Below are 27319 nucleotides of genomic sequence, written 5' to 3' on the forward strand. Positions count from 1 at the left end.
TTTCAGACAGTGAATTAAACAGAAATTAGTTGTTTTGTTTTGCTTTTTGAAAAAAGGTCATTTCATCTGGGACGACCTCAGACCTTAAAACAATCAAATCTGTTTAAAAAGGGTTTTTTCATGTCATTGTGAGAATTTCAAGCTCAAAGGTCATAGGTCAGAGCAGTGTGACCCTCTGAAGGTGCTGCTGGGCTCCTGATGCATGTTTATTGATAGGTGACCATAAGTAATGATCATTTATTGGTTAGTGCTGGTGGAGCAAGCTGTGCAACATTTAGGAGCAGGGATCTCCTGTGGGTGTCGAATTCTACATAACACACCTGTGAAAACAGTAAGGTAGGTTAATGTGTGTGTGTTTCCTGTGCAGCCACAGAAGCTCTGAAAAGTGATCGCTTTCATTTAATGAACACACGTCTATCCTTTCATTTCAGCTTCCTGCTCATTCTGATCTATTCATATGTTGAGTTGGAAAGTGAGAGTTTGGTCTTTAAATGTTCCATTTAAGCAGTTTGTAACTGAAGATGGTCTCTTATCACCTGCTCAGGAAAGAGAACAAAGCCAAAAACATATTTATGCACATTGAGAGGTCACTGATACCCAAATAGTCCTTGTTAGAAAAATGAAGCTCAGAATGATTTGATGTTCTTAGGGGTTGTGTGTGTTGTGGGTTTGCAGCTTTCTGATGTCTCTGTGTTTGTAAGTTAATGACTGAGTTAAAAGAATGATACTGTGAGGTCAGGAAACTGGAGAGACGAAGAGCTTCATCCCTGAAACTAGAAAGACTTGACTGAGTGCAGTAGATCCAAACTCTCCTTTTCTTAACATCTGAGACGACAGTCGTTAAACTCGTCCCCGCTGTGCGCAGAGTGAATGTGAAGGGATGGATCGATGACACCGGTCAGAGTTTAGAGCTCTGATGTTTGAGTCGTAACATTTCAGACGTGACAGACATGCAGTTTGTTCTGCACTCAAGCTTTCATCTCGTGTGGTACCTGTCTGAGCTGACCAGGTGAGTTTCTGGTTTCTTTGCAGGTTTCGGCCAATAAAGACACTCTAGGTGAGTCAAGGACTCAGCAGGTGAACCGTTCTGAGCAGAAACTTTGGACGCTTGCGCTCATCCTCTCCTGTTTCTCCTGGTGGGATTCCTGCCTTCACCTGGATAGAAATGGAGAGGAGGGGACACTCAGAATCTCACAGAAATCTTTCTTCCACCTCCTGTAGACGTTCATATATATATATATACATATATATATATACATACATACATACACACACACACGCACACGCACACACACACACACACACACGTGCCACAGGCGCTGGAATATTTCTAACATTTTGAGTTATTTTCCAGTGTTAGAAAATCAGCACTGCTCAGTGTTAGTCTTTGTTAATCTTCAAAACTGACTGGGTTACTTTTAAACATATAACACTGTCAAAAGTGTTAATTTAACACTCAACAGTGTTGTATTTAACACTCAGAGGTGTGGACCCATATAGACACTCTCCAGTGTTAGTTTTTGCTGTGTACCTGTGATGGATCAGGTGAGCGAAAACTACTTGCTGAGTCAGTATGCATCAGAGCATCCAATAGAAACAGCTGATCAGATGAGCCTTCATGAAATTCAACATAAGTTTGAATATTTCATCAAACAGAAGCTGAAGCAGACAGATGTCTGCAGCCTGAGAAGATGAGCTGAAAGTTTGCTGCTTCCATTGTTTCCCCTGAAAACCTTTCAAAATCCCACCACTGCTAATTTTCCAGCTAATTTCCTGCAAATGTGCTTAGTAATTTCCAACAAGTCAGACGTAACTCTCAGGACGTCTCTCGCAGACCTACAGGGGAAAGTGTTGCTGTTATATTTTCAGGTTTCAAACTAGTAAATAAACTGGCTCTGTGATGAAAAACCAGCTGCCAGAGAGACGCTTCGTCCCCCAGGCTTTCATTCTGATGAACACAGTGAAACAACCCACTGTTAGATCATTTGGGTCATAAGCCGGTGCCCTGCTCTGTTTTCCAATCATAATTTGCATAATAGTTTGTATTAATTATTTGCACTAGTACTTTGTACAGTTTCTTATTTATCCAGTGTGGAGTCGGTTTGATTTGTTGAAACAGACTTCAGCCGTAGCTTCAAAAACATGAGAAATTTGAGAAATGCGGACACACTGACAGACTCGAATCAGCTGTTAGTTCACACATTTCCTAATTTTTTCTTAGAAAACTGGAACATGATGAGTGCCAAACTATTCTGAGATTTAAAGCTGAACAGCAGCTGGTATTCAGAGGCATGAGGTGGGATCTTTGGGAGGAGCATTTTAGGTTGATGAAAGCAGAGAGACGTGCCATGCTTTAAAGGAAAACAAACTTAAAACAAAACTCAGGGGTACCACGAGGAGGGAGAAGTTCGTATGTGAAAGCATGCCCTGATGTTTTAACATGCAGGCAATGTGCACATCACCTGTTCCAGCTGTTACCCTCAGGCAGCCGGTGCAGGACACTTCAAGCCAAAACCGGCTGTTGCATTAATAAATATACTCGGGGATAAACCACTGTGAAAATGCGAACTCTTAACTCTACAATATTTTTCTAAGGATTAAATCACTGTGCAATAACCATATTTTCCCTTGTCCATTCTCATATACAGTCTTCTATATACTATATTATTTATTTATTTATTATACTTTTTTTCTCTTGCCACTTGCACTGAATTTGTTTGGATACAGTTTCTGTTGTTCTTAAAGCACAATGACAATAAAGATTCTGACTCTTTTAAAAAAAGTGTGATGATGTTACTTTTGTGAACAATGCATTTCATAAACGTCACACAGTCTGTGCAAGTGCAAACCAAAGAGCTGTCATAAGTTTGTTGTCACAGATGCATCTGTAGGCGTCTCAGTTTGGGGAGGGGGGTATTTAACTCTTTCATGCATGAATTATGACAACCTCAATCAGGATTGTTTTCTTAAGTATTTTTATTCATCTTCAGGCAAGAAAAAATATTTTTGAACTTCATTTTTTAAACATGCTTTTAAAAGAGTTTTGTTTTTTGTTACATGTCCACTTACAAATGTCCACTGGCTGACCAGTGGGTGGCGGGGTATGGAGTGACACATCAATGTCCAATGTAGTGGTTTATGTGCAAGTATACTATCAACATGGACGCAAGTGTTTGATCTATCAGTTTGCATACCAATTGGCTTCTGTGAAAATGGCTCATGTATAAGAATTTGCATACCCAGGAAACCTCTAGAGTGCACGACAGATGTAAAGAAACATGCAGGCAGGGTTTACCCTTCCCAGCCTCCCAAACCCTGAGTTGGATAAGCACAAAATAATACATGGATGGATATGATATATATAATATTTTATTGTACTGCTGTTGTGATGAAAACTGTGAGAATAAGGCCCAGAGGAAGATGAGTTGAAGAACTGATGCCGAGGAGAGCGCTGCTGTTAATGTGCAGTACAGGTTTCTGCCTGCGGGTGGCAGCAGCTCGCTGCGCGCTGTTTATGTCGGTGAGCAGCAGCAGCAGAGGAAGAAGCAGCGGGAGGCCGTTGTGTTGCTCGTAGCTAAAGCTCTGAGTTCCGTTTGTATTGGAATATCCGCAGAAAAAGCTGCAATCTATCCGCGGAGCTCTGCACTTCGGTCCTCCTCGTTCAGTGACCTCCGCAGCTCTCCCGCAGCGTGCCCGCGAGGAGCCGCAGGACCTCCGCGGAAGGAGATGTACCGCGGTCGGCCTCCTCCGAGAGGGGGCTACCCGCCTCCCTTTGAAGGCCGGGGTCCCCCTCCGCCGAGGCCCTACCCGGCCCCGGGCTACAGGGACGACCGGAGCCGGCCCAGACCTCCGTATCACTCTGGCTACCACGACCACGGACCCCCGGATCCCTACCGCCGCTCCCCGCCGCGCAGGAGGTACCCTTCCCCGGGCTCAGACAGCAACCGCGGCGGGGAGTTATGGACCGGAGGTCCGCCGAGAGAGGTGAGAGAGCCGAGGTCCGAACGGGCCGAACACACCGGACAGCCGGCAGGTTACCGCACACACACCGGTTTGGGTGGTCTGCGGGGACGGATACGGCTGAGAGGGAAAATATCTGTTTCTCATTTATAAAGAGTATGTTTGGAATCAGATTTAGACCAAACCCCTTTTAAAAAACCAATTTATCGCGAGATTAGCGTTTATGTACCGCGTTTATTATTTAGTTTTATTGTTTAACGTGTCTGCCCGACGACTCGGTCAGAGAGATCAGGAGGAGCCAGGTTATGAAGGGCCTTGAAAGTGAGCAGAAGAAAGGGCACCTGGAGCACGTATGCTAAACAGCAGGACTGTTGGGATGTTTGTTGGTAATAATGATGTTGGTAGACGTTTAGCTTGCAAGACAAGGAGCTTTGTAAAATCTTACTTTGGTTTAAGTGCTGTTTCAGCCGTGAAGTTTATGTCCCAGTGACCTGTAAAATTCTAGTTGATTATAGTTCTTCAGAATAAGTGCCTGGAGATACTTCAGGAAGGACTTTGGCTGAATCCAGCTCTGCTCCCACCACACTTGGCGCTGTAAGCTCAGGAACGCTCAGGTTAGAAACTGTAGAGCAGGGGTGTCAAACTCAAACACACAGTGGGCCAAAATTCAAAACTGGAACAAAGTCGCGGGCTAACATTAATATTTATTGAAATATATTTATTCCTCCAGATATAAGAATGAATCTTATGGACTCAAACACGTTTTGCTGAAAAACTGAATATGAAACAAGCAAAGCTTAATACTAAACAATATATATATATATTAGCTGTATAATACCAGTAGGCCAGCTTTAATAGTAATTTGGTATGGCTTCGCGGGCCAAATGTAATTAGGCTGCGGGCCAAATTTGACACCTATGCTGTAGAGTAATCAGAATCTTAGAAACCTGAAAAAACCCCAAACAAAACACAAAGCTGCCATAAAACATCTCCATCAGGTCACACACGCCGATGGTGAAAAGGTTCGTTTTTTCCATTACGTGCCACAGGCGCTGGGCTGTCCTGTCGGTATTCTACTCTGAGAGATTTAATGCTGAATTTTTGTGTTTCTCGTACAGAGGTCTTTGTCTCCACGTGGCCCGATTCCCCTGGACCACAACCTCGTCATCACCGTTGGCAACGAGCTGAATGGACCTTCTGGCTCCGCCTCCTTATGCCATCTCGAAAGGTGATCATTAGGCAGATTTTGTGTTTATTGTGATGGTTGAAGGCAATACAGCTGGATAAAGAAACAGCAAATGTGGTCCTTTGTTACTTGTGAAAAGGAAATGATTTCACCATTAAAAGATGTTCACAGTGAAACATCTCATCTAAGTCATCTGATATAAATATTCTAGGAACAACAAGTAAGGTTCAAGGTTCTTTATTTGTCACGTGCATAGTTATACAAGTATAACACACAGTGAAATGTAACCTGACATGCTCCTCGACATGTGCAAAAATTGGGGGGGGGGAGAGAGTAAAAAAAAAAAAAAAAATATATATATATATATATATATACACACACACACACACATTGGGGTGAATGTGCAGTAGTGGCAGCAAGCAGGTGAATTCTGTACATTAATAAGAATAGACATCTGACTATTTTACAGAATAGACAATATAAACATTTAAAATTAAAGGAATTTGAATTTTTTGGTCCAGACCAAAAAGGCTTTTTTGGTCTGGACCTGAATGTGGGCAGCCCATGTCAGGTCTGAGGAGATGTGGACACCAAGATACTTGAAGGACTGCACCCTCTCCACTGGAGCTCCATTGATGATAATGGGCTTGTAGTCTCTGTGCTGACCCCTTCTGAAGTCCACCACCAGCTCCTTGGTCTTGCTGACGTTCAGGTGGAGGTGGTTGTCCCGGCACCATGATGCCAGATTCTTCACTTCGTCCATGTCGGCCGTCTCATCGTTGTTGGAGATGGCGCCCAACACCACTGTGTTGTTAGCAAACTTCACAATGGTGTTGGAGCCATGGGTGGCCACACAGTCCGAAGTGTAGAGGGAGTAGAGCAGTGGCGAGAGGACACATCCCTGAGGTGCTCCTGTGTTGATGGTGATGCTGTTGGACACGCATCTACCTACCCTCACCACCTGAGTTCTGCCAGTGAGGAAGTCCAACACCCATGCACACAGACGGCTGTTGAGTCCCAGATCCCTCAGCTTTGTGAACAGTCTGCAGGGCACTATTGTGTTAAACGCTGAACTGTAATCAACAAACAGCAGTCTCACATAGTTACCCTAAGCCTGCAGTGTGAGAGCAAAGTGCTCTAATAGGGTGATATGGTACTACAAGGTCATTAAGATAAGATGGGGCCTGATTATTTAAGACCTTGTATGTGAGGAGCAGGATTTTGAATTCTGGATTTAACAGGAAGCCAAAACAGGAGAAATCTGCTCTCTTTCTAGTCCCTGTCAGGACTCTTGCTGCAGCATTTTGGATCAGCTGAAGGCTTTTCAGGGAGTTTTTTGGACTTCCTGATAATAATGAATTACAGTTGTCCAGCCTGGAAGTAATAAATGCATGAACTAGTTTTTCAGCGTCACTCTGAGACAGGATATTTCTAACTTTAGAGATGTTGCACAAATGGAAGAACGCAGTCTTACATATTTGTTTAATATGTGCGTTGAAGGACATGTCCTGGTCAAACATGACTCCAAGGTTCCTCACAGCGTTACTGGAGGCCAAGGTAATGCCATCCAGAGTAAGAATCTGCTTAGATACCATATTTGTAAGCTTTTCAGGGCCGAGTACAATAACCTCAGTTTGATCTGAATTAAGAAGCAGAAAGTTAGCGGCCATCCAGGTCTTTATGTCTTTAAGACATTCCTGCAGTTTAACTCATTGGTGTGTGTTATCTGGCTTCATGGACAGATAGAGCTGGGTGTCATCTGCATAGCAGTGTAAATGTATGCTATGTCTTCTAATGATGCTGCCTAAGGGAAGCATGTACAGTGGGGCAAAAAAGTATTTAGTCAGCCACCAATTGTGCAAGTTCCCCCACTTAAAATGATGACAGAGGTCAGTAAAATCCATGAATCCACATGGTAGGATTTGTAAAGAATTTATTGGTAAATCAGGGTGGAAAATAAGTATTTGGTCACCTCAAACAAGGAAAATCTCTGGCTCTCACAGACCTGTAACGTCTTCTGTAAGAAGCTTTTCTGTCCCCCACTCGTTACCTGTATGAATGGCACCTGTTTGAACTCATCATCTGTATAAAAGACACCTGTCCACAGCCTCAAACAGTCAGACTCCAAACTCCGCCATGGCCAAGACCAAAGAGCTTTCGAAGGACACCAGGAAAAGTATTGTAGACCTGCACCAGACTGGGAAGAGTGAATCTACAATAGGCAAGCAGCTTGGTGTGAAAAAATCAACTGTGGGAGCAATCATCAGAAAATGGAAGACATACAAGACCACTGATAATCTCCCTCCATCTGGGGCTCCACGCAAGATCTCATCCCGTGGGGTCAAAATGATCATGAGAACGGTGAGCAAAGATCCCAGAACCACACGGGGGGACCTGGTGAATGACCTGCAGAGAGCTGGGACCAAAGTAACAAAGGTCACCATCAGTAACACACTACAACGGCAGGGAATCAAATCCCGCAGTGCCAGACGTGTTCCGCTGCTGAAGCCAGTGCATGTCCAGGCCCGTCTGAAGTTTGCCAGAGAGCACATGGATGATACAGCAGAGGATTGGGAGAATGTCATGTGGTCAGATGAAACCAAAGTAGAACTTTTTGGTATAAACTCAACTCGTCGTGTTTGGAGGAAGAAGAATACTGAGTTGCATCCCAAGAACACCATACCTACTGTGAAGCATGGGGGTGGAAACATCATGCTATGGGGCTGTTTTTCTGCCAAGGGGACAGGACGACTGATCCGTGTTAAGGACAGAATGAATGGGGCCATGTATCGTGAGATTTTTGAGCCAAAACCTCCTTCCATCAGTGAGAACTTTGAAGATGAAACGAGGCTGGGTCTTCCAACATGACAATGATCCACAACACACCGCCCGGGCAACAAAGGAGTGGCTCCGTAAGAAGCATTTGAAAGTCCTGGAGTGGCCTAGCCAGTCTCCAGACCTCAACCCCATAGAAAATCTGTGGCGGGAGTTGAAAGTCCGTGTTGCTCGGCGACAGCCCCAAAACATCACTGCTCTCGAGAAGATCTGCATGGAGGAATGGGCCAAAATACCAGCTACTGTGTGTGCAAACCTGGTAAAGACCTATAGTAAACGTTTGACCTCTGTTATTGCCAACAAAGGTTATGTTACAAAGTATTGAGTTGTATTTTTGTTATTGACCAAATACTTATTTTCCACCCTGATTTACCAATAAATTCTTTACAAATCCTACCAAATTCAAATTCAAATTTTATTTGTCACGTACACAGTCATACACAGTACGATATGTAGTGAAATGCTTGGACAACGGCTCGTGACCTAAAGAAAACAAAAAAGGAAAAGGCTATGAATAAGATAGGAAATAAATATGAAAAATTAAAAAGGGTAAATTTAACTAGGAAGGAATAAAATATAAATTAAGGTTAAAAATGAAATAACTGTACAACACAAATTAGAATGAAGGGTAAATTTAACTGGGAAGAATAAGAAAGATAAATATATAAATTAAAGTTGAAAATAAAATAACTGTACAACAAAATACACAATACACAATATAGAACTATATAAGAATGTATGAAGAAATCTAAATATAAATAAATATATACACAATAACAGCAGCTGTACAAGTATTAACCGGAAATGAAGAATATAGTGACCAGTGTTGTGCAAAACCAAAGTCCAGAAAGTCCAGTGTGTGTGTAAGAACCATATGTGTGGGTCAGTACTGTGTGGTGGTGTGATTGTCTGATACCATGTGGATTCATGAATTTTTTTTTTCACATTATGTCTCTCACAGTTGAAGTGTACCTCTGGTGCAAATTACTGACCTCTGTCATCATTTTAGGTGGGGGAACTTGCACATTCGGTGGCTGACTAAATACTTTTTTGCCCCACTGTATAATGTAAACAGAACTGGTCCTAGCACTGAACCCTGTGGAACTCCATAATTAACCTCAGTGTGTGAAGAGGACTCTCCATTTACATGCACAAACTGGAGTCTATTAGATAGATATGATACAAACCACTGCAGCACAGTACCTGTAATACCTACAGCATGTTCTAATCGCTCTAATAGGATATTATGGTCGACAGTATTGAACGCTGCACTGAGGTCTAGCAGGACAAGCACAGAGATGAGTCCACTGTCAGAGGCCATAAGAAGATCATTTGTCATTTTACATTTTGAGAGAAGCCAATTGAGTCTAATAACAGATTAAATGCCATGTTGAGGCTGTCATTCTTAGCATCTACGTGGATGTTAAAATAACCCACAATAATTATTTTATCTGAGCTCAGAACTAAATCAGATAAAAAGTCTGAGAAATCAGACAGAAACTCTGTAAGGCCCAGGTGGACGATAGATGATAACAAGTAAGACTGGTTTCTGAGTTTTACAGCTGGGGTGGACGAGGCTAAGCATCAGGCTTTCAAATGAATTAAAAGTCTGTCTGGGTCTTTGGTTGATTACTAGGCTGGTGTGAAAACTTGCTGCCACACCTCCCCCTCGGCCTGTGCGTTGAGGTTTCTGGCAATTATGTGTCAGTGAATGGTAAAAATGTGTTATCTGCACAACCAGTGAGCAAGGTTATTATCGTTAACGAAAACTAACGAAATAATGAAAACTAGAAGTGAAAAAACATTTTTGTTAACGGAAATAAAAATAAAAACAAAAAAAGGAAAACTAACTAAAATTAACTGAATTTATAGCAAAAATGTGTTTAGTTTTCGTAGATGTGTGTGTGTCATACAATAGTCAAGGGTGAAAATGAAGTTTAGTTTCCAGATTTTTTTCTTGCTGTGTCTCATTATGCCAGCAGGTAGCAGTACGTTAGTCGAGTTGTTTGTGTCGCTGCTCCGTCCACGCGCAGAATCATGTCAGGAAAAGTCGGGAGAAAGCGCCAGAGTCCAATTTGGGATTACTTTGAATATGACTGTGTTTTGGATAAAACAAGTGTCTTGTAGTGGAAAGAGACAAATTATGAGGGACATTTCTAAAGGGGAAAAAAATCCCACAAACCTTAAAGTGCGCTTGAAAAGCTCACACAAGAAGGCTAACCTAGCTTACCTTGAGAAGGTAAGGGAGCGCACTCAAACCTCATCCCCAGAAACAGAAGCTAACCCCAGGCAAGGCAGCGTGATGCATCCCGAGACAACAGAACGGGGATATCTGCATAACTGTGTGAGTCAATTGCCTTCAAAAGGTTTATCAATTCACTTGAACCAAAATTACGAACACCCGGTGCTGCAAGAGTTAATAGTCTCATTGGGGCCAAGATATAAATGTTATAGTTGCCTGGTATCAATGGTTGTTCATCTGCCTTTATTCATTTATTTATTTATTTAAAGAACCCATAGGTGGGAATGTGAGTTGTCTGTCTCTGCGTGTTAGCCCTGCGACAGACAGGCGACCTGTGCAGGGTGCAGGGTTTGGTAGCTGGAATAGCAACATACCCAAGGATAAGCAGAAGAGCATGACTGATATGATGAAACTGGGATTTTGTTGCACTTAATTATTGCAAACAACTAAAACTATAACTGAAACTAAGGATTTTCAAAAAAAACTAAACTAAACTAGCAAACAATTGGTAAAAACTAATTAAAACTGATATAAAATTGAAAATCTGAAGTCAAAACTAAATAAAAATAAAAACTAATGAAAATTGCAAAACTATTAAAACCCTGCCAGTGAGGTTTAGCTACTTCATGTTTTTGTCTCCATGTAGACGGGAGTACGAGCAAAGTCGGGGCCGGAGCAAACCTCGCAGCCGTAGTCCCGACCGGAGTCGGGCCAGGAGTCTTGGAAGGAGCAAGAGCCGTCCCCGTAGCCAGAGTCGCAGTCCGAAACGGAGCCGGGCCAAGAGCCGGGGCCGAAGCCGCAGTCCGGACCGGAGCAGGGCCAAGAGCAGGGCCAAGAGCCAGAGCCGCAGTCCAGACCGGAGCAGAGCCAAGAGTCGGGGCCGCAGCAAGAGTCGCCCCCGGAGCAGGTCTAAATCTAGGTCCAGATCCAGGTCTCGATCCAGAGGAAGGAGTCGAGGACGAAGCTACAGCAAAGGGACGAGCTATGCTCGCAGTAAGAGCCGTCAGAGGAGCCGCAGTCGCAGTGCAAGCAGCAGCTCAAGCAGCCGCAGCAGAAGTGGTGCCACAGATTTGAATAAAGGGTTTAAGGAGCTAGAAATGGCTCGCCGCAGGAAGGAACTTGAGGAGCTGCTCACGTTACCAACAAAGTCCATCCTGAAGAAACGCAGCTCCGAGGACTCGCCATCCGTCAGGGTAAGTTTGCAGACAGTGTTTCAGTCGGTGTTTCGATACATGCTTCTGTTAGCCAAAAAGCAGAGATGACCACGGCGGAGTTCCTCAAAATGACCATCATAGTATTTCTGTTACAGAGCACGGACTCTCCTCAAACTCAGGATGGCTCCATGTCCCGACTGGCCGATCAGCTCCTGCAGGCCGTCAAAGGCGCTGACCCTCGCATGGTGGCATCCATGCTTGCGGAGCTGCGGTCTGATCCACAGATGGCTCGCCGTGCTGGCCTCGACGCTGAGATCAAAGAAATCCTCAGCCTGCTGGGGATGACAACGCCGGGGCCCAGGACTCAGGAGAAGGTGCTGGACGACATTGACGACGAGGAGAGATTCCTCTATGGCGATTTGGAGGAACCCAAACCACCGCCGGGGCCAGAGCCAGTCTTGACCCACAGTCTAGACTTGTATGGAGACGTAACTGAGGAGGCGCTGTATGGAGACTACCCACAGCAGAAACTGGTCTCTGCTCAGACACACGGATGTACCCTTCAGCCCCCTCACTCCACGGACAGTTATGTGAGCCGGCCCGCCATCAGCCCCGACCACAACACCACAGCCCAGGTGTCGAACCCCGCTCACCCACTGGGGAACGAGCCCCTGGAGGAGAGCGAGCGCCAGGCACTAGAAGAGTACGAGAAGATCCAGGATCTGCTTAAAACCATCGGTCTGGACCTTGGAGTGGCCGAAATTACCAAGATGGCCGCCAGGACCAAAGAGCGTCTCCACGGGAAGAAACCCCCTACAAAGACGCCCACGCGGCGCAGACGGTACTCCTCCGACAGCTCTGATGGCAGCCGGCAGGGCCGTAGGTCACGAAGCCACAGTGGCAGCTCTAGCAGCACCAGCCGGAGCCGGAGCCACGGACGCGGTGCCACTGGCGCCGGCTGGAGCAGCGACGAGGATGACCGCAGGAAGAGCTCAGCTTCGCTCAAATCTCACCAAGACCGTGACATTAAAGAGGAGAAAGGCGAGTGGAGCAACACGGCAGCGCCGCCCTGTCAGACTCCAGAGCCAAGCTGCCACCCCCCTCATCCAGGTGTACCCATCCCCACCTACCCCCCTTCGCAGGTCCCCGCCATGATGCACCCCAGCTACCCGCCACCTGTGTACAGTCAGTATGGGAATTACTTGCCCTTCGTACCCCAGCAGTGGCCCCCCACATATCCACCCCCAAACATGAGGATGCCTCCTCCTACACTTGCTGAGGAGTACCCTCCCACACTACCCTACAAACAGGATTATACCCCTGAGCCAGGGGTCAAAGGTCAGTCTCCTTTTAAAGAACTCTTATCACATTTAGTCTGAGCGTGACGATTATTTGCGGGATGTTTTCCTCACCGCTAACCAGGCGGCCCTGCCCCTTCCTCTTGTGGATCCTTGCGTGTAGGTTGCTGTAGTGTTTGTCCTCTCACTTCTCCCCCTGCCACCTCTGCAAAACAGCATGTAGGAGACACGGCTGACTATTGAACAGTTACTGATTTGTCACAGAGACTCTGCATCCTCATTGGTCAACAAGTTGTGATTAAATGTTCATTATCCAATGATTGTCCCCTGCTTAAAAACAATGCAGCTTTAAGAAGCTACTTCCATTTTTATATACAGTTTGTTTGCTTCAGAGTACTTAGCCATTTTTATTAGCTGTGTTACTTAATAGGTTGAGAAGGCTGAAATGTGCACTACCCAAATGTTTGCACATAGAAACGAGTCATTCAGTCATAAACATTCAGGTAGTTTTAAAATGTGTTGTTACTATTTTTACCCGCCTCCATAATCAGTGTAACACATGGTTGGCCACAGTTGAATCCAGTGTACAAAACTGGTGAGCGCTGGAAGAATAAACTGGATTCATCGACCAGCGAGAGCAGGATGAGCAGCTGTGGGTCAGTCGGTGTAAATAAATGTGTCTGTCCATCCTCAGGTTTGGTGAAGAGCTCCACCCAACACGCAGAGAAGGGGAGCGCCAAAGCTGCGAGAGTGTCTGAGGAGCAGAACAACGAGAGCCAGAAACAGAAGGTCAGCCTCCATCGCTTCTTCCCACGTCTTTGCATTTACGTCAGAAGGAAGTTTATGCCTCCACATCCTTTGGCTCCACCTGAAAAACTGAGATGTGGATCATTCTGAGAAGGAAAGATGTAGATTTGGGTGGAGCCTCTGACTCAGATTCAGCTGATTGGATGTTCACACCTGTGACTGTGATGGTTTGTTCAGGTTCTAGAAGAGAGAGAGAAGCTGAAGCAGGAGCGAGAGATCAGGATGAAGAAGAAGGAGTATCTGATGAAGGAGCTGGAGAGACTCAGGAAGCAGCAAGGTGTGTTACTGTGTTACAGGTGATTTATGCTCCGCCCACGCAGCAATCCCAGCCAGCATGTGGTGGGATGTCCTATAAAGCTGGTGTTGGTTTTAAGTTTATTAATGAAGTATAAAATCAGACACTTTTCTCAGCTGAAATGAGACTGGAGATCCTCAGGGATCACCTCTGGGACTTTTTTTAAATTTGTTTTTATTCAACATGTGCACAGCTGTGTACAGCTGATCATTTCAGAAACCTGCCACTGTAGAAAGTTTCATTTGGTGTTTGTTGTTTTAGGTGTGACATGAAAACATGGAGCTGCAGGAGACGCCTTCTGATCGATGGAACGTCACTGATGGCGCTTTGACATTTGCCCTGCAATGTTTTTCAGGCGAGCTGCTGAGGAAGAAGCGCCGGGAGAAGGATGGCCACAAGGACCCTCTGCTGCAGGAGATCAGCCACCTGCAGGAGGAGGTCATGGCCCAGATCTCCAACCTCCGCAAGGAGCACGAGGCTGCCGAGAAGAAACGCAGCGAGATCGAGAAAGTGGCACTCATCCTTGGCTTGAACCCGTCGGACCGACCCCGCAGGACCAGCAAACCGCCTGAGGTCCAGAAGGCTGAGCAGCAGACTCCACCACAGAAGAAGAAACGTGAGGCGGAAAGGAGCCCAGAAGGCCAGCCGGCGGCCAGCGGCCCCATGATGAAGGTACACTCACCTGCAGAGGAGGTAACAGGAAGTGATATCGGAGTTAGAAAGCATAGCTAGGGTCAGTTATTGATCAGAGTTTACTCAGACGAGATGTGTCGAGAAGCACCGAGAACATGTTCCTTTATTCACTCAGTGAGGTTCACCTGCAGACCACTTTGTCCTCTAGAGCTGTTATTTTGAATTCAATGCTTTTATTTTGGAAGATTTTACTTTGTGCTTGTAGTTTTGTCTGCCTCATCATCACGTCGGCAGTGAAACTAGTTTCCCTGAACATTAGTTGTTTTAATGGTTTTATATAAAAATTTTAATATAAGAAGTTTAAATGTTTCATGACAAGATTCTGCGATCTTGTCGCGTTAGACTGGAAATAGATAGCTCAGAGAAATGAAATGTTTTTAAAGCTGTGCTAACAAACAAGAAGTTTATCGGACATCTAAAGGATTTGTATAATCGCTGGGTGGAGCTAAAGCCTCACTACTGTCTCATGTAAATTAGTTTAATCCATTCATCATCATAGAAATGTCTTTGTACTTTTACTACTGTTTGTTTTCGTTACATTGAGAGTGAGAGCGCGTTTTAATGCAGCTGTAGTAACAATAAGATGGTTTGAAAACATTTCTTTGTGGTCGAGTGATGTAGTTTAGAGGACCGGTTCAGCTCAGCAAGCTGTGAAACATAGAAACAGGAAGTCAAAAAAGTATTTCTAGAAAATAAAATATTATTTGAATTCCATAAAGGATTAGCATATGGGCTCAAATTGTGGTCATAAATATTTTGTACTTGTAAATCAGTTTTGTATGTGTAAAAAGATTTGTGTGTGGACTTAGCCAAAAATTAAGTGTGAAACTCTGCACTCAAGTTTCAAGTTACAAGTACAAATTTTGACCCTATTTTTCTTCCTTTCAGCTGATTGGTCAATGTCATGTCAATCACAAATTTATCTATCCAATCAGAGAACAGATGGGCTTGGGCTGTCGGAGGTTTTTTTTTTTTTTTTAACTGCAGGTCCTGGAAGGGTAATACAGTTTGAAGCTGGAGGATCTCTATATCTCTCTCTCTCTATCTCTCTATCTCTCTATCTCTATCTGATAGCAGCTAGGTCCCCTAACTTTCAGCAGCTGTTGAAAGGATAAAGTTGTGGTATCTCAGTGGTTAGAAATGCATCATTACTTTAGGATTAGTTTAACACAAAGTCATAGCTGACCCGGGACCATGGCTGTGAGTCACAGTGCGCAGCATAAAGGTCCTCTCATTGGACGCAGCATGTGCTGCTAATGCTAACTAAAAGCCAAGGATCCAGAATCTGTTGCTGGCTGCTGAATTCTGTGTGCAGCAGCTCTCCCTGCACTAGATGTACCTGCTCCTTGTCGTTTCTGTCTCTGACTTTATGTCCTCTACAAGAGTTTGTTTTTTTTTATCTTCAAATGTTCAACAAAAACATGTATCGCTAATTCATAATGAAGAAAGCTTTGTAACTATCCCCACTAGTGAAGACTGTCATTTCCACAAACCCAAGCCCATCTGTTCTCTGATTGGATTGTTAAATTTGTGATTGACATGACATTGGCCAGTGAGATGAAAGGAAGAAAAATAGGGTCAAAATTCGTACTTGTAACTTGAAACTTGAGTGCAGAGTTTAAGTGTATTTTTTGGCTAAGTCCACACACAAATCTTTTTACACATACAAATCCTGATTTACAAGCACAAAACTTTTATGACCACAATTTGAGCCCATATTAGCAAGCTAACGTACGTCTGCAAACATGTTCACAGACAGTTTAGGAGGATTCACGTGTGCTTGTGTCCGGCTTTAATGGGCTCTACTCTCATTCTGTGTGTTTGTTGTGACATCACATGTTGTCAGACTGGACTGTCATGGCCACCAACATTTATACCTGTGCATGGCGAAGCTCCACCAGTTTGGAGTAGTTGGAGGTGGAGTTTCTCTCTTTGAGGTGATTCAATTCAGTTTTATTTACACAGCGCCAAATTACAACAGTCACCTCAAAGCGCTTTATACTGTAAGGTAGACCCTACGATAACACATACAGAGAAAACCCAACAGTCCTGTGACCGACCGCCTACGAGCGAGCGCTTTGGCAACAGTGGGAAGGCCGCACTGAGTCGTAGTCGTTGCCGACTGTGATGATAAATGTTTCGTGTTTCTAGGACGGTCACAGCGTACATTTCAGAAGCGTTTGCATTTATGACAGTGCAGCTTGCCTCATCAGTGATTGGTTGTTGAAGTTGTGACAGCCCCGTGAGCCAGGTTATACAAATCGATGATGATCAGTAACTGCTCGCTGATCATTTGGTGCACTTACGCAGCGCTGTTGGTTTGAAGAGCGCCCCATCCTCGTCCAGATACATCCAACGTCAGGCAAAAAAGCAGCACATACGTGTGAATCTGCACATGGTCTCAGGTCATCAATGTGCCGAAAGTCCTCCATCAGCACCCCAACAGAACGTGGCGGTGTCCTGGGCTGCTGATGGGTTAAACAGACATTTGAATGTTTGCTGTGAGTAATTATGTGTTTCCTTGAAACCCTCCTCGAGTAGTTAAACGTCAGTTTATTCTAATCAGTTTATTAAAACACGTGGATCGGGTGCTAGGTAGTGAGAGAAATCAACATGAATCAGCTCCTGGCTCACGTTTACAGCTGCTGCTCGGCTGGTTTGGCCGTTACACGCTGGGTTTCAGCATCAGGAAGGTGTGACGCTACCAAGGCGTGGATACTGGATAGGGCTGCTCGATTATGGCAAAAATGGTAATCACGATTATTTTCACTGAAATTAAGATCTCGATTATTTGACGATATTTATTTAACCCTTTAAGACCTACCATAGAACCAAGTCCACCAGAGCTTATATTATTTTTTTTTACATGCTGTAGTGCCATTTGTGGGAGCATTTCAAGTTGCTATACATCAATACAACTGTTATAGCCCATATTTTAATAATATGTATGCATTAAGTCCATAGTAATTACATAAATTGCAAAAAAGTGCAATAAGCTACAAAAAAATTGAAAATCGTTTTTGTTTTTTTTTTTACATATTTCTACTTGGAGAAATTTAAGAGGTTTGTCCCTCAAAACTTTAAATACAAAAAAGTTGCAAAAAATAGTTTACAACAACAGGAAATTTATTTTGAGTGTCTTCATAGTTTTATTTTGGAGATACAGCAATTTTTATATACTGCAGGAAAAACAAAAAACAATCCTATGATGCAAATTAGCAAAGAAAACAGCAGGTGCATCAAAATAAACTATTTCCAGCAGTGCAATTCGAGTTCTAAGCATCCCAGAAACTATTCAGAAAAGTCAAACATGACTTATAAAAACACCAGTATAGGCTTTTAAGGCCTACAAGTAAAAAACTACATTTTCCGCGAATATGGCGTCACTTCTGGTTTTGGACAGGAAATGGCGGACATGTGATAGTTCGCGCTGACGTCTGTTTCAATGTGGGAAGTGTTACGAACAGCTGATCCGATCGGCAAAGCGTGTTTCTGGAATATTGTTTTTGTTCCTGCAAGCGCTTTTTATGCAATTTTTTGCAAAGCTTTATGTGGAAGGAAACCGTGACCGAGGACAAGCTGATGGCATAAGATGTAAGTTTCATATGCAAAACAAATTATTGCGCTAGCTTACATGGTTCAGGTTCTACAGGGATTTAAAAATAGTTACACAAAACGGAGCTTGCTGCTCTGACCGGCTTTAAAGGGTTAACAATAACAATGTATTGAATAATGACTTTAAAAAATAATATAAAATAGTGTGCAAATACTGATAACAGTGCAAATGTTTGCAATATAAGAAATAAATGAAAAATGTAAACATCTGTGTTTAGTGAACTTTGCAGTGTTGCTCTGTGGTGCAGCTACGACACCGTAGCAAAGTTTACACACTATGTCTACTTGATCCACGTCTGACTCCGCGAACCCATAATGCTTCCACACCACTGAAGTTTTTTTTTTTTTTTTACCTCTCTTTTCAACCAACGGCAGTCACTCTCCTCTCCAAATAACTTGTTCGAAATGCAGAGAGGTGCACTCGATTTGCCACACAGAGCAGCGCGAGAGTAAAGCTTGAGGGAGGTGCTAATAATCGGCTCAGTCATTTTTAATGATCGTTGAAAGCCCAGATCGTAATCGTGATTAAAATTCGATTAATTGAGCAGCCCTAATACTGGACGAGTCAGATCCAGATTATTGATTGCGTTAATGAGCGACTAGTCATGAAAACAACGCTGCTGAGCGGAGGGTTATAGACTGAATTTAGACTGTTGAGTTTCATTGTGACCGCTGCAAGTTTGTGCTCAAGTTGAAATTTTGCGTAAGAAGTTACTGCCGCTATAAAAACCGTCTGAGGGATACACGTTGACATCTTCAATGCAGAGTCACACAAGGTAAGAAACTCTTTAAAAGGAGCTCCTGTTTTTGCTCTGAATGCAGGCTGTCGCTCTTCTCCCCGCCATCTTGACTCTCCATCATTTTTCTTTCTTTGTTCTTGTTTAGCAGACTTCCGTGACTCTGTCGCCTTCAAAGACGTCCCTGCACACGCCGCCCGACGCCACTGCAGCTCCAGCCCCGCCCCCCGAGCCCTTTGAATACTATGACGCTGGAAACCACTGGTGCAAAAACTGTAACGCTACGTGTGGTTCCATGTTTGATTTTTTCACACACTTGCACAGCAAAACGCACCTAAAGGTTGGTTTTCACTTTAAAGCATCATCGCCCACATTGTCTGAAATTCTCCCTCTTTGATATTCAGTTGATATTCATACCTCGGCGGGCTCCTCGTGTTTGCTCTGTTACATTTCATGTTCTTCTCCGTCCCTCAGACTCTGGACCCGTATGACCGACCCTGGGCTTCCACTCCGAGCAAAATCAAAAAGAACCAGCTGCCAGACGAGAAGCTGACTAAACCCGCTAAAGGTACTTGTGCTGCACCTTCAGAGGATCCTGCAGACGTATCACAGTCTGTTTTTTGAACCACTGAATTTTGTTAGCCATATTTTGGTTCCAGGTGGAGCTCAGTGTGGATCTCTGCTGCCATTTCTGTCTCTTAATGAAAACAGTGATAATGAAGTGATTCGCATCGAAGCATAGGGGAGACTGCTGTCCGCACCTCCAGTGCTGATTCGTTTCCTTTTCATGCCTCACATGGCTCTGAAAGCTGCTGAAAATGCAACAACAGTTGGTAAAGTGCGCTAAGTTCTTGGTGCAGGTGTGTTCGTATCACCCCAAAAACAGCTTGACTGCATCTCCTGCAGGCACCCGGTTATTGCTGAGGAGCTGCAGCATTTTTCCATCTTTCACTGGTCTTAAATAGCCACTCAACTCTTTACCATCTGTTTTCCAAAAAAGTCAGCACCCCGCCTCTTTAACCTTCTCCTTTTTTGACAGGTACTGGAAATGGACACTTCCATAAGGTAAACATGATTGGTAGCTCATTTATCCTCCGTTTGAGGGTTGAAAATGTCATGTGTGTCGCGCTGCAGGTTCGGAGTTCCTGGTACCCGTCAGAGGATTCTTCTGCCTGCTGTGCAGAGAGTTTTATGGCGACGGCATCTGTGCAGAAGAGCATGTCACCACGCACGCTCACAACGAGAAGTATAAGGTTTGGAACTCAATGACTTAAGCATTGCCAAATATACAGAGATCTGTGCCACCTAAACCTTTAAAGGTGGTCAGGCATGCCTTTTCTTGATTTGATATAGATAAAGGATAGATATAAATAAAGCAACACTTCACACATCGGATCGCAGAGGATCCCTCCCCATCCTGGAAATCTGGACAGCCACATGGTTTAATGGAAGAGAAAATTATGAACCTTTACAGATGACTGAATTCAAAGACGTCAACAGTCAAAACGAAAAGGCTTGTTCATTATGCTGAAATTTCATTGCAGCACCTAAAAATGCTCCTCAGTTCTCATCCTGTACAAAGGAGCAGACATCAGTTCTGCTGTTGGGCTGAGGGGCATCTATGTCCAGCTTAGAGTAACTGCCTGTCACCTGGAATTTTCCCCATGCTCTAAAAAGTGTTGCTTTGAATTATTTGAGCAGTGTGTTTCTGGGGTTTGATCAATTCTGATGTGTAGATTGTAAGATTACATGTTTATATGTCAAGTGACCAAAGTGGACTTCAATATATATTCTTGACTCTTCCTCACCAGAAACAAATGTATGAGAACCCACTGTACGAGCAGAGGCGGAACCTGGACCGCCAGGCGGGACTGGCCTTAGAGGCAAGTGGAAAGAAACGCAAACATGATGACGATGAGAAAGGCAGCAAAGAGGAAAAGTCCAAACACAAAAAAGAGAAAAAGGAAAAGGAGAAAAAGAAAGAAGAGAATGCTTCAAAGGAGGACAAGTCCAAAATTAAAAAGGAGGAAGACGAGGATAAGCTGAAGCCAAGCAAAAAGGAAGATTTTAAGAATGCCAAGAGCCCTGAAAAGGAGTGGCCTTATTACAGCAAGAAAAATAATGATGAAAAGTACAACTACAGCAAGAAGGATGACAAGTACCATTACAGCCGAGAGGAAGACGAGAGGGACAGCCGGCACAGATACAGCAGGGATGAGGAATATCGGTACCATTACCGCACCGATGCTAATGACCGTCCCAAATATGGTTCAAAAGATGATGGGGACAAATTTAAAGGTGGCAAATATTCAGATGCCAGATCCAAATATGAGAAAGAGCGAGACGAATGCAAACCTAAACCTGAGAGGGAAGGTTTTAAAACGTTTGAGCCAGAGAAGCCGGCAGTCAGCAACCCCGAACCACTACCAAAACCCTACGAACCGCCCAAAATTCTTTGTGGCCCCAGTCCGGCCATGAGGGCCAAGCTCCGCAAGCAGAGCCTGGAGGCCGGCAAACCAACTACAGCAGCAACAACCACATTCGGAAAGTTCATTTGGAAGAAGAAGGAGAACGTGCTTGCAAAGGAGGCAGAGAAAGTTGCTGCAGAATTCATCAAAGAGGATGAAGCTGCTGCCAAGTCCCCTTCGGTGGAAGACTCTTTTGCAAAGTCAGTAGCTGTTGCCAAAGAGATCGCAGAGAAGCTGGGAAACAAACCAAGCGTATCTGCTCCCTGGATGTCCAACCGGGGACGGATCCGACCCAACCTCCCTACACCTGCTCTAGGTCTGAGGAAGCCAACCATGATGGGCAGACCTGCATCTCTGAATACCTTTCTGTCCATTAAACCCCAAAACCCTACTTTAGTAGAGTCTCTTCCAACAGAGGGCGCAGTACTCCCGCCTCCTCCCGTGAGTTCCGGAAATGGTCTGCTTCAGACTAAAATGGTCCCATACGTTGATAAACTTGGGCCATTTGAGGCAGTCCTTCCCTTGTTTCAGGTTAGACCTCCACCCGTGGTGCCTGTACCAGCTGAAGTTAAATCTACTCTGCCAGTTTTTGAACCTGCCCGAGTCCAGCCAAATCCTGCCCCTGCAGGTCTCACAACTCCTACACCTTCTAAATTTAATACTACTCCACCAGTTTTTGAACCTGCCCGAGTCCAGCCAAATCCTGCCCCTGCAGGTCTCACAACTCCTACACCTTCTAAATTTAATACTACTCCACCAGTTTTTGAACCTGCCCGAGTCCAGCCAAATCCTGCCCCTGCAGGTCTCACAACTCCTACACCTTCTAAATTTAATACTACTCCACCAGTTTTTGAACCTGCCCGAGTCCAGCCAAATCCTGCCCCTGCAGGTCTCACAACTCCTACACCTTCTAAATTTAATACTACTCCACCAGTTTTTGAACCTGCTCGAGTCCAGCCAAATCCTGCCCCTGCAGGTGTCACAACTCCTACACCTTCTAAAGTTAACCCTGCTCCACCAGTTTCTAAACCTGTCCCAGTCGACTTAAAGTCGGTCCCAGTACAGGCAAAACCTTTAACTTCTTTAGCTACCACAGCTACTCCAGCACAACCAGCCATGATAAAGATTGTGTCTGACGTGGCAGCTCCTGGTGTCCCAGAGGGTGAGCAGACTCGTACGGTGTTTGTCAAACCTCCACCTTTCATGAATAAGTGTGATGGAGCTCAGAAATCGGACAAATTTAGGAGCAACCTGGCTGCAGCCAGAGCCCAAGATTTATTTGGCATCTTCTACAGCAGCATCAGCCAAACGGGCCCCTCCTCCTTCAGCAAACCAGCATCAGATACTAGAGCTGAAGGCAGTAGTGGCAGTAAAAGTCCATTTCCAGTTCCAAAAGCCCTAACACCCCAACCACAGTCCAAACCACACCCAGAATTACAGCCCCAACCTGAGTCTCAGCCACAGTCCCAACCACAGCCCAAACTGCACCCTGAACCTGGGTCCCAGCCACAGTCCAAACCACAGACACAGCAACACCTTGAACTCCAGCCTGAACCACAGCCCAAGGCACAAGGTCTTACTCAGTTCCCGCTTCCAAATGAACTCCAAAGATCTCCACAACGAAATCCAAATGAGCAGCCACAAAACCCACTGACCCCAACAAACTCAGGCATTCAAATTATGTCTGTCTGGTCCCTGCAGTCTGCCAAAGACTCCGCATCTGAGTTGGCTCTACCTAATGAAAGAAACACGCAAATGGCTCAACCAAGAGTGTCTCCCCCGCTTCAGTGTGAGGTTCAGAGTGCACCTGAAGACCAGTCTGTGACAGCCAAATTGGATCCCCAAATCTTCCCAGAGAGTCAGTCTTCCAGACTGGAGTCCCAGCTCAAACCATGTCCTGAAAGTCAAATAGAGCCCCAACAGTCAGAATTAAGCAAGGTCAACGAATTCCATCCAGAGACTCATTCTGACACAGAACCTGAACCCAAACCAAAAACGGGTCCTAAAACCAGGGGTAAGAAAACCCCGCCTGCTCCTCGGCCAACCCGGCAAACCCGATCCCAAACAAGATACCAAACCCGACAGCAGCTGAACCAGAACCAGCCTGAACCAGAACCCGAGTCAGCTTCAGGTGACACTGATGCTGCAACTACAAACCCAAAGAACTTGGACATGGTAGATCCTGGCTCTGTGTCGCAGCCAGAGGCTGAGGCGTCCAGTGAGGCGAACCCTCAGATTATGAAGATAACTGCAGAAACACTGGGCTTGCCCTCTGACATGACCTCACTGGACTTTGAATATGATTTTAACTTTGAGTAGGAGGTGACTGGGCTTTGTGACATGGGGGCGGGGTTTATTCTAACCGCTCGGCTATCCAGAAAGGCTGAAGCCACAATGTGTCACATAGTGGAGGGCATGTGAAAGTGACGAGATAGACACTCTTGCTGAGGGACTACACCTGTCTAAAGGACCAGATTTATTTAGAGTTTAATTGAATTCCTTTCTTCACTGTTTTCTCCAGAATTTGTTTTTAGGTCTGATTGATCTCATAGAAACGTGTCCAGGACATTTGTCCTCACCCAGCAGTCTCCTAGTTTTGCAGCTTTTGCTTACACTTCATAGGTTTCCAATAGACTAAAAGAAGAATTTAAATACTCAAATAAACCTGTAAACTGCTTGATTTATGCCATTTCTGTTTAAATAACACAATAAACCTCCTCTCTTTGATCATATTTGGCAGCTGGGACCGCTGGTGTGTTGCGTTTTGGAGTTGCATTAAATGAATAATGATTCCACCTAACAGGACTAGTGAGCTCATGTAGATGGCTGCCATCCGATCTACTGAACGAGAAACCTTATAAAATCAGAGCGCTCACCCGGTCTGGTTGTGATTTGTTAGTTTTTAGTTACCGTGTACCTGTTGCTACCTGGCTCTAAATAATAAAAACACAATTGCAGACTTTCAGCCTGACCCAGTCTTTGAAATACATAAACCAGGCTCAGTCAAGCACAGTCTTTTATTGTAATGACACAACTTGTCCTTTGAGGCAGCAGAGTGTCTGTCTGAGGTGCTCTCTGTTGAAAGTGGAGATGCAGCTGACAATGATGAATATTTGGATGAGTCTGCTAAGACTCCTGTGAATTTCCGTACTCTGAGGTGAACCTGGAACACTTTGTAATCCTTGAACCCTTTCACAGTTCATCTGGACCGACTGTTTGGTTTCACCTCATTTCTGCTTCTTGTCACAGGAAATGTTGGCCTAGAACCTTTCGGGAAATAAAAGATTCCTGAAGTCAAAAAAAGCCCAACAAAGTTCAGACAGTTCATCCCAGGGACATTTCTTAAATTTTCAAGCCATCAGTGTATTTATTTTATTTTTTTTATAGGTGACCTTTCTGTTGTTGATCTCAGACTTGCTGGATGTCTTCCCCTGTGTAACGGGTCTGAACTGAATCATCTGTCTCAGAATAGATAAATCTGTGGCTGGGAAATGCTAGAAAAGAACCTGTGACCTGGACCTCAAATTTCCTGAACCTACAGAGAATATGGCATCTCAGAACACGAGGTGAGGCTTAATTTAGCAACCAGATCGTTAAAAGTTTCTTAGTGTCTGGGAAATATGTCAATGTGAAGGTGAAGATCTGAGTCATGGTCCTTTCACTGGTTCTCAATGTTTGATCCAGCTAACCCAGATTAACTCACTGTAATGTACTAAATTTGTGGTTAACCTGTTTAAGAACTTGCAGATGAGAGGCTGTAATCCCATTTAGGGTCTCAAACAAATGGTTGTAAAGCAGAGCGTAAATTACTAAAAGGAAATGTTCCCTCATCACCTGTTGAACGGCCTCTTACAGATGAAACTGATGGTTGGAAGACTGCTCCTTCAAAGAGCACAGTGTAGTTTTGGGCGGTTCACGGTTAAGGCCTCGTTTCATCCTGTTTCGACCTCGGAAAGCTTGTTCTGATGCTCCTGAATGAAACAGTTACTGGAACTGCATCGGATGTTCTTCGTTCATTGTGTCTGAAACTGCTTGTTCTGTAATGTGTTAAAGTTTTAATAAAAGGAGAAACTCCAGCATGTCTCTGTGTGCTCATTACAAGGGAAAGAAACTTTATTCAATCAAAATCGGGACAAAATCGGAACACACGGGGGACGCTTGGCTCAGGTTTAAGTACTTCTACAGATAAAAGGCAAAAATCTGATTTATTATTAAAATATTAATAGTTATATATTATTAATAAAGTTCTGAGAGCCTAATGTCTGGATGATTGTAGAGTATAAAGCAGAAGGAAATTCTGACCCAGATTAGTTTGAGATATTCTCTCTTATTTACTTTGTATTTGAAGGTTTGATGAATAATCTGCAGTGATTAAGAAACCTTCCAGAGATTCTTGCAGCCAGAGTTGGGTCGACTCTAGAAGTGTCAAATCTGAGAACCGTGCAGTGGCGTCCATGCAGAGGTAATCGGGGACAAGTCCAAATACTCAAGCCGATCATACGATCATTAAACTGCAGTTTGTGACCCAACGGGGCTCACCTGTCTCAGGTAAAGTCTCTGATTGAGCCGGTCTCCATGTTGGGGGGCATCTACAGTGTTGGGGAGTAATGGAATACAAAATATGAGTAACTGTATTCTGTTACGTCTGTGAAGGTTCTCAGTCATCCAGGTCATCGTAGTCAAAGGAGCTTGCAAAGAAAAGCGTCTGGACTTCTTTAAGTTGCTTGAAGACTTCACAAGCGCATGGCACAACACAGAAGAGCCACCTCCACAGGACAAGACTCAGCAGTCCATCTGCATCTTAAGGATAAAGGACACTCTTTCGAGGATGCCAATGTTCACATTTTGGACAGATGGTTTGAAAGAGGAGTGAAAGAAGCCATCTATGTCCACTGTGAGCGACCATCTTTGAACAAAGGCGGGGGTTTACGACACCAACTCTCTGCCATCTATAATCCAGTTTTGAGATCCCTTCCCAGACGCCTTAACGCCCACTCACATCCTGGGCCATCTGACCTCAGGAATTCGCATGATAAGGTGGGGCCAGGTTTCACAATGAACACACCCGAAACTCTGGCTGATTGGGACCCACGCCCAGTTTCCCACCTTGGCTCAGGTGATTTGAGGATCATCAGGGGGTCCTTTTGTCCCTCTGTGGGGGGAAACTCCCACTAGGTTTATATCTGGGACTCTCCACCATTTGACCTTAGAACTGAAGAGGCTTCTCGAATGAGAGGTGAAACGTCTTCAAGCAACTTAAAGAAGTCCAGACGCTTTTCTTTGCAAGCTCCTTTGACTGTATTCTGTTACAGTTACCATTTAAATAGGTGATAATTAGAATGCAGTTACTTTGTTAAAATAAATGGATTACATAGTGGTCGTTTCCTTTTTCAAGTGTTAGGCTGTGCCCTATGGAACGCCAGGACTGCCATCATGAATTAATTAAATACACCATTAAATAATTAAATGTGGCAATAATTAATTAAAATTGGAAATAATTAATTAAAAATGTTTTTGACACATTTAATTAATTATTGACACATTTAACTAATTACTTGTTTATTTCATATTTTAATTAATTATTGTCACATTTAAATAATTATTTAATGGTGTATTTAATTAATTCATTTTGGCACAGTTGACTCCTTCTGGTCTCACCAGGTCTCAGCCATTTTATCTGTCAGCCTCACCCATCAAACTCAGGGGGCGGGGTTAACGCTGATCGAGTCAAAACCATTGCTTTGGCCTGGTGGCCATTGTTTCTAGCACACAACAACCGGCATGTGGAAGCTAACAGAACTGAGCTTTGAAAAACCCTGTGTGTGTGTCACCAAATACCGTTTTAATATTTTTTTAGCCGAGAATGTAGTGGTTTAATCTTCATGTGTCTGGTCGGTTTGTCAAGATACAGCCTCTTTGCAAAAGTGCTTCGATGATTTTGGAGATGTCTGCCCAGTCTCACGGCAAAGCGTGGGATAGACCCGCTCGCCTCGCAATCGAGCTTTCATTACCACCGACAAAGCGCAGGC

The 27319-nt window shown here is 44.3% G+C and overlaps 1 protein-coding gene across 2 annotated transcripts; it reads left to right on the forward strand.

Annotated features, from left to right (window-relative positions):
- The first annotated feature begins 3501 nt into the window (after positions 1–3501).
- znf318 (zinc finger protein 318) lies at positions 3502–25366 on the forward strand. 2 transcript variants are annotated; one of them, XM_026191161.1, is made up of 11 exons: positions 3502–3984; positions 5079–5188; positions 10870–11416; positions 11533–12715; positions 13370–13464; positions 13660–13759; positions 14133–14449; positions 18971–19162; positions 19297–19390; positions 19957–20075; positions 20634–25366. In XM_026191161.1, exons 1-11 carry the CDS (start codon positions 3727–3729, stop codon positions 23607–23609), a joined length of 5991 nt encoding a protein of 1996 aa, XP_026046946.1. In that variant the 5' UTR covers positions 3502–3726; the 3' UTR covers positions 23610–25366. The 2 variants fall into 2 exon arrangements, with proteins under 2 accessions (XP_026046946.1, XP_026046948.1); XM_026191163.1 differs by having other exon boundaries at positions 18974–19162.
- Positions 25367–27319: the final 1953 nt, after the last annotated feature.

Source organism: Astatotilapia calliptera, chromosome 13 (assembly GCF_900246225.1).
Source record: "Astatotilapia calliptera chromosome 13, fAstCal1.2, whole genome shotgun sequence".
Lineage (NCBI taxonomy): Eukaryota > Metazoa > Chordata > Actinopteri > Cichliformes > Cichlidae > Astatotilapia > Astatotilapia calliptera.

Excerpts from the sequence above, each read along its gene's own strand:
- znf318 (XM_026191161.1), top strand. The coding sequence starts at position 3,727 with ATGTACCGCGGTCGGCCTCCTCCGAGAGGGGGCTACCCGCCTCCCTTT. Across the intron at positions 11,417-11,532 it reads AGGACTCGCCATCCGTCAGG|AGCACGGACTCTCCTCAAAC; the intron begins GTAAGTTTGCAG and ends TTTCTGTTACAG. Across the intron at positions 14,450-18,970 it reads CCAGCGGCCCCATGATGAAG|CAGACTTCCGTGACTCTGTC; the intron begins GTACACTCACCT and ends GTTCTTGTTTAG.